This window comes from Hevea brasiliensis, chromosome 2 (assembly GCF_030052815.1).
Source record: "Hevea brasiliensis isolate MT/VB/25A 57/8 chromosome 2, ASM3005281v1, whole genome shotgun sequence".
Taxonomy (NCBI): Eukaryota; Viridiplantae; Streptophyta; class Magnoliopsida; order Malpighiales; family Euphorbiaceae; genus Hevea; species Hevea brasiliensis.
The window spans coordinates 106,405,173-106,415,014 of record NC_079494.1 but is presented as its reverse complement, the minus strand read 5'-3'; the positions used below and the strand labels follow the sequence as shown (position 1 = coordinate 106,415,014).

At 30.0% G+C, this 9,842-nt stretch overlaps 1 protein-coding gene across 1 annotated transcript; it reads left to right on the top strand.

The window, feature by feature from the left end:
• The first annotated feature begins 3,702 nt into the window (after positions 1-3,702).
• LOC110643716 (UDP-galactose/UDP-glucose transporter 3) lies at positions 3,703-7,152 on the top strand. The gene is made up of 7 exons (XM_021796186.2): positions 3,703-4,003; positions 4,526-4,623; positions 4,709-4,839; positions 5,022-5,052; positions 5,807-5,910; positions 6,015-6,136; positions 6,412-7,152. Exons 1-7 carry the CDS (start codon positions 3,900-3,902, stop codon positions 6,818-6,820), a joined length of 999 nt encoding a protein of 332 aa, XP_021651878.2. The 5' UTR covers positions 3,703-3,899; the 3' UTR covers positions 6,821-7,152.
• Positions 7,153-9,842: the final 2,690 nt, after the last annotated feature.

Genomic DNA, 9,842 nt, shown 5'->3' with positions numbered 1-9,842 from the left:
ATTTAATTCTAGAATACTTTTTCAAAACTTTAGCTTTCTATTGACTAATTCTTACGTCTCATCTATCAAAATTATATCATCCACAAAATATTATGTACCAAGGGATACTCTCTTGTATGTGTTTCGTCAGTTCATCTAGAACTAATGTAAAAAGATAAGGACTTATAGTTGAATCTTGGTGTAATCCAACTGAGATAGAAAAATCTCTTCTATCCCCTACCACTTCACTTTTGTTTCCCATTATTTCATAAGGAAAGAGAAAATAAATAAATAAATAAATAAATAAATAAATACTTTAGGTCAATAGCATGTAGACAACATTTAACAAATAAAACACAAAAGCACATACAAGAGAAATGCAAGTTTTAGTGCAAAAATGTGGCAACATTTATTTTCAAAAATAAAATTGCAAGAACTCGATAATAAAATTACAAGAATTACTGAAATTTCTATCTAAACAGACATAATATGACATCATTAATATACAAAAAAAATACAAATCAAAACTTTAAATAAAAAAGAAAACATTTAGCAATCAAAATAATTTAGTATGACTTGGTCTAATAATTAAAAACATATAATTCACTTAATAGACATAGATTAATCACAATTTCACATAACACATTAGGACCCCGAGGATGAAGAGCCGCAATCACTGAACATAGAAGATTGTGAGTGAGACTGCAAGACTAGAGGCAACCATTTAGATGATTTGTGGTAGCCAAGATCGAGAGTTAAGCATTAAGAGGCGATCACCGATGAAATTAGTGGCGGTGACAATGAGTGGGTTCATAGGGAAAAGATTTGTGTTACTGATTTAGAGCAGGGACAAGGGCCCCAAAAAAAAATAAAAGAAGAGCAAGGGCAAGTGAGATTTGAGAAGCCTTGCAAAGATGGACAGAGTTGTAGAAGGTGCAATGTAAATTGAGAGGACTAGAACCCATTGAATAAGGAAATGCATGGTTTAGGAAAAAGAATTCAATTAGGGACTTACTCTTTGAATGGATTGATGGAATAGGGGAATAGAAAATAAAAGAAATTTATTTTTTTTTAATTTTTTATTTGAAAATTAAATAAGAAAGAGAAATGAGAAAAATATAAGAGAAATTTTATTTTTCAAATCATTCTAATTGATTCAAAATATTTTCCTTTAAATTGAAATGAAATAAAGGGAATGTGATAATAAATGTGCTACTTATATTAAAATTTTTTCAATGAAAAAATCATATTTTTTCAATGAAAAAATCATATTTTTTCAATGAAAAAATCATTTTTTTTCAATATTCTAATAATCTATTTAAATAATATAAAGAAAATTAAATTTATTTTATTTTTCTTTTCATTTATTTTTCTCTTTATTTTTCCTATTTAAGCTTTATTTTTTTTATGAAAAATTACTTGTATATAAAAAATATTTTTTTATAAAAATTATTTTTAAATAAAATATTTTTTTATAAAAATATTTTTTATTATTTGATTGTAATATTAAATTAATAGCATATGTTTATGTATATATAAGTGTTTTAATATTTTAATAAGATTAAAATGACTTCACAAGAAAAATAATTTTTTTTTTTTAAAAAGAAATCACTTTTTCTTAAAAGAAAAATTAATTTTTTTATTAGAAAAATATTTTTTATTAACTAATTTTTTAAATGACTTAAATACTAAAAAAATAGAAAATATTTTTTAAAAAAATTTTCTCAAAACAAATGAAGAATTAATTATTCTACAATTAAGAATCCTAATAAAGTGTTAGGATTATTGATATAGAGTTTAAGCTTTTTAGTGAATATGGACCGGACTAAAGGGGAAAGGATGATGGCCATTGAACCTCAGTTAGAAACAAAAAAAGAAAGCCCATTTATTGAAACATCAGGCCTCTATAATAAGTCCCCAAAAAAAAAATATATATATGCCGAATCAAAAATCAAAATTTCTATAGAATAATAATTGGATTTTTAAACTGTTTAAATTAAAAATTAAAAAATGATTCAATTTAATTTTTTGATTATAATAAAAGATTTTAAGAATACATATATTTAATAAAGGCACAAGATTGTCCAATATACAACAAGCATTTGACCTTTTCCAAATAATAATAATAATAATAATGAGCTTTAGAATTAAAAATCAATCCAATTAAATAAATAGGTAGATTTTTGGAGTGGAACAGAACCTTACTGGGCCCCAAACAAAGCCCTAAAGAATTGGACTTGTTTAACTTGGCAAGTTCGGTCTTAAATTTAAGGATTAACAATAAAAAAATATAAATATTTTCTCAAATTCTATTGTATCTAAGTTTTTAAATATTATGAATTAATCCTTTAATGTATATCTATTCATATTATTTCATTAAAATTAAATAATTTATGTTATTTCATCCATCTCACAAAAATATAATTAATTTTATTTTTATATAATATAAAAAATATAATTAATATAGTTAAAATAATAAATTTTATTTAATCTTTTCTTAATATACCATTCATTCAAATTATTTCATTCAAAATTAAATAATTCATGTTATTAATTTTTTTAAATTAATAAATTTTATTTTCTCAATACATATTAAATAGGGAAATATTAAAAAAAATAACACAATTGCAAAATAGAAAGTGGTTTATAATATATGATAGATGAAAAAGAAAAAGAAAAGTGAATTTATTTTCGTGGGATTAAAGTAGCATTAAATTATTCCTAAAACTAATGAATTTTATTTTTTAATGTATATTAAATGTGGATATGTTAATTAATAAATAAATTATTTAATATTTTAAAATAAAAAGTAAGGGATAAATAAAAAAGAAAGTAAGTATATTTTTATAGAATGAAGCGGGTAATTTTTTTTAAAAAATGTATTAGTAATATGATATATATATATTTAATATTAATTATATTAAATATATTTAAATTAATAGAAAAGGATAGGAAAAAAAAAGGGATAAATAATTTAAAAAAAACACTAATAAGATAAATGTCTACCAGTTTAATATATTTTTGCTAAAATTTAACTATAAAAGGTTCAAACTTTTCATTTATTAATCTACTAACTTTGTTAATTTAATGGCAACGAGGCAGGATCCCTCATCCCACCATTTTGCTTCATAGGAATTTTTTTTTCTTATTTTAATTTATTAGTATATAATATAAATTTATTTATTAAAAAGTAAAATATAGTTTGAAATATAAATTTTAGACATCATTTTAATAATATATTAATATATATATTTTTAATTATAATATTTAAATATATAAATATATAAAAATAAATTAATTTTTAATAAAAATAACAATATATTATTATACAAGATAAATTTCAAGAATTTAAATATTATTATTAGTATTAATAAAAAATAATAATATGTTATTGAATTAAAGAACTTTTCTAATTTACTTGAAGGTCAAAGATAAAAATGTTTTACTATTCTAAAAAAAAATAAAAATATTTTACTATCTATTTATTAAAAAAAAAAAAGTCTACTTCTGAGTTCTGAAAATGGAGGATCCACTACAGTTGCATCGAAGGGGCCCATGTTACGAAAGAAGAAGCCCGGAAGAAGTTTCCACGTTTCAACAGCCAATTAGAAACGCGAGGTGAAGTCATTGATCCAATAACGAACATCCACGTGGAAAAACCACGTTGCTTCGCGCTGGTAGCATTTCCTACCGCTTTATAGCACGAAGAAAATCGTAGCTTGGCCGTTATAACTTGAAAACACACTATTACTTTCCGAGTTTCCATTTCATCGCATTTCGGTCCTAGCTGCTATCGCCCTTTGGATCTATTTCTTTTTTACTTTGTTTTTCTTGTTCCCGTTATTTTTTAAAAAAAAAAAACAGAGAGAGAGAGAGAAAACCCCGCCAAAAATTTTGTAATCGGGACTTCCGGCGGCGAAATGGAAGCACACGGCGCCGGTCTCCGGCGAGTGTTAGTGTTGGCCTTTTGCGTTGCCGGAATCTGGTCGGCTTACATTTACCAAGGCGTTCTCCAAGAAACTCTGTATGTAACCTCTCTCTCTCTCTCTCTACCTTTTTGTCTGTTTTCGATATATTATTTGATGATGCTTCTTTTAAGCTATTGGTGTCGGTTTGATTTCTTATTTGGAAATAAAGCTGCATTTATTGTAAACGGATAGATTAATCGGGCGTTTTGTGAAGGGATGGATCTGAGAATCGGATTTTAGTCGAGAATTTGAATTTGGTGAAAAAAAATTAGGGTATGGAAAATGAGCAATGTAGCGGGTTATATTAGGGATCCAAGTTGATAGTTTATTAGTCTTCTAATTTTAGGGTTCCAGTTTTGGATTTTAATGGCAAATGGACGCTTGGTTTTCAATTGAGTACCTGGAGGGATGACTTTTGCAATTGAAATGAATACTGCGAACATCGTATGCTTTTTTGTTTTTGAAAAACATCGTATGTATTTAATTCCATTCAGGTGCATTTAAGCAATCACTCGTCTTTAAACTAGTGCACTTTGTGAGGTTGGATTGGTTTAATGGATAGTCATTTTTCTCTTTAGATCAACAAAACGATTTGGTCCGGATGGGAAGAGGTTTGAGCATCTGGCATTCCTAAATCTGGCGCAAAATGTTGTCTGCTTAGTTTGGTCTTATATGAGTGAGTTCCTTTATACCCTTTCTTATATATTCATTGCTGTGGGTAAATGTGTTAATTGATGCTAAAATTACTTGTTATTCAACAGTGATAAAGATTTGGTCCAGAAGCAGTGCAGGTGGCGCCCCCTGGTGGACATACTGGAGCGCAGGCATTACAAACACAATTGGCCCCGCCATGGGGATCGAAGCATTAAAATATATTAGCTATCCTGCCCAGGTATGTTGAGTTTTCTTTGTACCTTATAAATATTCTCTGTTGTTATCACCAGTTTGCCCCTGTATTATTAAGGTACGATAGTGAAGAGTGAGTTCATAATGATATTATCTTAAAAATGTGTGTTATTGATGATGAGTTGTTGTTAATTTCATTTGATAATAATGATGTTCTGGTGTGTGCAGGTCCTGGCAAAATCCTCAAAAATGATTCCTGGTATAATATTTGTGTTTTTGTAGTTTCTTAATTACTTGGCTTAAAGAATCTTACTTTCTATTTTGCACGATTGATTAATCTTCTGAATCTTTATCGACTTTGGTCTTAAATCAGTAGTTTTGTTGTTAAATTTGCATGTTCTGTTGCCTTTAAGGCCTTTGCAATATTATGAGAAGGAAAAATTCTTGCTTCTTAATTGTGTTTGTTAGAATATCTTTGCTGCAGCTGGTGCATTCTGATGCAAGAAGTTTCTTTAGTTAATATTCTAGTTATGTTATTTTGTCATAGTGGATTTGTGCCTTTTTATTGCTAAGTCTATTTGAAGAACGATCAAATGGAAATTTGGTGATGGTTATCACGGAGATATTATTAGAGGAATGTCTTCATACGTTAAATGTTTCATAGCTAATAAATAATAGTGCGTCAAGTCTAGAACAATTTGGGTATCTGAGTATGTTACTATGGCTGAACTTAGCAAGTTTTTTTTTTAATTATTATTATTATTATTATTTGTTTTTCTGTTGGTCTTAAATAGATATTTAGTACAAGTAGCAGAATAATGATCAAGTCATGAGAGCTAAACATGTGGGGTAATGGTGGATTTATTGCGGGAAGTTGCAGGAAGATGCATGCACTTATTTGAAAGATATGGGAAATTGCTTGTAGCTGAATTTATTTATATATCTTGATTAAGCATTGTCTATTCTAATAGTTGTTATTAATAACTAATGGACTGTGTTATCTTCTTCTGCAGTTATGTTGATGGGCACTTTAGTTTATGGTATCAGATACACCTTTCCAGAGTATATATGTACTTTCCTTGTTGCTGGAGGGGTATCTATTTTTGCATTATTGAAGGTCAGGAATGCATTTTAAGAATTTCTTCAGAAAACTTATCTTGAATCAATAAAATCTTAATATTGACTCTTTACTTTTTCTCTGATTGCTGTCACTGATTTCAGACTAGCTCAAAGACCATTAGCAAGCTGGCGCATCCAAATGCGCCCCTTGGATACGGCCTTTGCTTTTTGAACCTTGCATTTGATGGATTTACAAATGCAACTCAGGATTCACTGACTGCAAGGTATATGCTTGAAAATTTTTATTCTATTTGCATTTATATCTGTTTTAATTCAAAGCTGACTGTATAACATTATGATATTATAGTATTTTTTTTCTTTTCTTGGTTCTATGATGAAAGTTAACTGAATTTGTCAGTTATTCTCAGTTGGCAGTGAATGGATAATTCAGTAGGTTTTTTTTTCAGTTATTATTATTATTATTATTAGAGATTAATGCACTTGTACTCTCTTTCATTTGCATCTCCATTTCTCATTCATATCAATCTGTCTTTTTCAGGTATCCGAAGACAACTGCCTGGGACATAATGCTGGGAATGAATTTATGGGGTACTATATATAATATGCTCTACATGTTTGGGTGGCCACAGGGCATTGGATTTGAGGCAGTTCGATTCTGTAAGCAGCACCCTGAGGCAGCTTGGGACATTTTTCTCTATTGCCTCTGTGGTGCAGTGGGGCAGAATTTCATATTTTTAACTATAAGCCGATTTGGCTCTCTCGCTAACACGACCATCACTACGACCCGCAAATTTGTAAGCATCGTGGTGTCTTCACTGTTGAGCGGCAATCCTTTGTCAACTAAACAATGGGGCTGTGTAGTCATGGTCTTTTCAGGGTTGTCATACCAAATCTATCTCAAGTGGAAGAAGTTGCAGAAACTGCAAAAGAAGAGAAAGGCTGCATGAAGAGGGTTTTCTAACAATTTTGAACTTCATATTCATATTTTCTCATATTTTCTCCCCCTCTTCGCTCTCCCCCCTCTTCTCTCTCTCTCTCTCTCTCTCTCTCTCTCTCTCTCTCTCTCTTATTATAATCTTTTTATATGGTCATTGTAGCCAGAAGGTGCAATGGTTTCAAATTTAGACAACGGTACGAATCGGTAAATGTAAACTAAATTCGAAATAGATCCTATATTGAAATAGCAAGTTCGGATGGCCTTTACATCATAATATGTTCGATGTATGGATGGTTTAACAAATAGGAGTAAATAGATTTCTGGGTTCTAGTTTTCCTCCAATTTGGCTGTGATCATGGTGTTAAAGCTTGGAAATTTCATTCTATTCGGTATTTTTGAATTGACTCTTAATGTCTTCGTAGAAAATCAAGCAATTGATAACCTGTACTATAGGATAGTATATGATGAGGCAATCTCACAATCATACGGACTCAATAAGGTGGGACTCACTGGTTAGCCATGATCCATGTGAGAGACGTTGACTTGAATAATTTTCACCGTCCGATGTTTAGTATTGGCTGGCCACGACACCGTTGCAGTTAGGATATCTAATCAATAGCCACCCTGCCTATCAATTGCTGTAGTCTGCTTGGTGATGAAATAATGATAACTTTTTTTCTTTTTGGCCAAATGTTGACTTTTTAGACTAATCAATTGAATTCTTAAAATTTTTAAAATGAAAATATGAAGACTTTATATTATTAAAATAAAATAGAATGGAAGTGACCATTAACCTCCGTTTGGTGGGCCTCTGCTTAATTCCTTTGATTTCTCTCACTCATCTTCATGACCATCATTTGACCTGCCCCATATTGAACCAAGATTAGTTACAACAACCAAATTCTTTTATAGAGTCATCGCAAGAACCCACATGAATGATACATTAGAGAACACGCAGAGAGCCCATTCTATTAGAAGGCTGAAACAATCAACTTCAAAGACACTTTAACCAAAGTTTCAAGAGTATTTAACTGAATACGTCTATAGAATCATCCCATTTTTTTTTTTTTTTGAATCTTTAATCTTCTTTCTGCAAGGCTTTAGTGAAACCCAGTCAAGTTTTTTTGGATTTGAGTATAGCACATGATATAATACGTGGCAAAATTCGAATCAATTCTCAAAAGAGTCGAATCCTTTTAAGTCTGATCCAAATTATAAGGGATTTGAATTCATAACTTATATGGACAAAAAATAAGGAATTCAGACAAGATTAAGTATAAGAAAGTTGAAAAAGAGAGCTCAATTTAAGTACGAATAAATAAATCTTATAAATCGAATAAAAGCTGTTGAAATATATTAAATTACAAACGAAAATATCACTCAAATAATATGTTACATTTTTGTAATATATAAAGGAATATAGCTAAATATGAATTATCAAAATCCCAAAAATTGTACAAATACACTATCTCGTACCTTATAAATAAGTTATTAACATCTGTCAAAGCATGCAATTCATTACTCTCATTTTTCGTCGACCTTTTATTCTCAGTTTTTTACAATTCATTACTCTTATTTTTCATACTTTCATTTTTTATTGAAACATTTACTGACTGCCTTTATTTTTTGTTAAAACATATTGATTTGAGCATGTCCGTATTAAGCCACTGACCTCACATCTCTTTCTTTTCCTTACTTGCAAGCATCTGAAATCCGTTCACTAACCTGATAATCACATACAGCATCAGCACACAAGGCCAACTAATTTCCTCCATTTGGCTATGGATAGACCAGACCAAAAAGATTTAGCAGTCATGAACAAATTGGCATTGCTGCGCAGGAAAGAATACAAAATGCATACTCCATTTTGTTGCAACTAGGGCATGCAACTTCATTGCTGATAATCCCAGCATGAACATTCCTCATATGCTGTAGGGGCCGAGGAACTTGCTTGCCTTTTTGGCTAAGTTGAAGGGTTCTTGAGTCAAATGGTTCATCTCTTCACTTGAAGAGGTATCTATCTTTCTTTGAATGGTCCTTCATTTTCACAGGTTTTTTTGGAGCTCCTCCCACTACCCAGAGCTTTAGATTCATCTGCATCTTGATCCTCAGGGGCTAGGTGAGGTTCAGAGCCAGAATTTTAGTTTAAGGGTGCAATTAAAATACATGATTTATTAATAAATTACTTACTTGGGTGTTGATTGAATGATTGATTAACTAATGATGATAACTATTTCATAATTGTAAAATAAAATTTATATAAAATTACTATTAAACTTACTTAAAACTTTTAAAACCTTCATGTTTCCATACTCATCAAAATTTAATATAAAAATAGAATTATTTTTTAAATTATCATTAAATCTTTAAAAATTTTCAAAATTTCAGGGGGCATTGCCCACACCCCTGGCTCCGTCCTTGGTGAGGTCATTTCAATTGATTCAGGTAAAATGGTAAGTGGACTCGCGTAGGTCAAGTTAACAGGAGTTTATGTTCTGTAACTAATTGGTTCTATTTTAAAGATTTTAAGGGTTCAATTGAGTATTCTAAAAAGTCATGGCTCAATTGATTATCAAACTAAAATTTAAGAGCTTATTTGGGGGCTTTTTCTTTTTGAATTGTGTATAGTTGTAGGTTTGCTCCTATAGAAACTTGCATGGTTAGTGGGATAGCGTGTCAGAAAAGAGTTGTATCAGAAAGGGACTGTGGATCTATTTAGGGAATTGTCTAGACACCACTTTTTTGAGGACGGTGGGATTTGAATTTCACACCTCTCTACCATTTGATCTTATTTAGTCTTAAGATTAAGGTGTAGTCACTGGGCTACCCTTGTTAGTGTTATGGTTTCACTGAAGAGGTAGCCCTTGTCTTTGATTAATGCTTAGCTAAAATGCATTACTGAGTAGAATAAAAGCAGTTTAATTTCCTCCCATTCATTATAAGAATGAGTTCTATTACAACAGGTCGATTTGTGAGCCACTGAAAACATGCTTTCATCCCTCGTAATAATTTTTTAAAAAATATTTCATAAT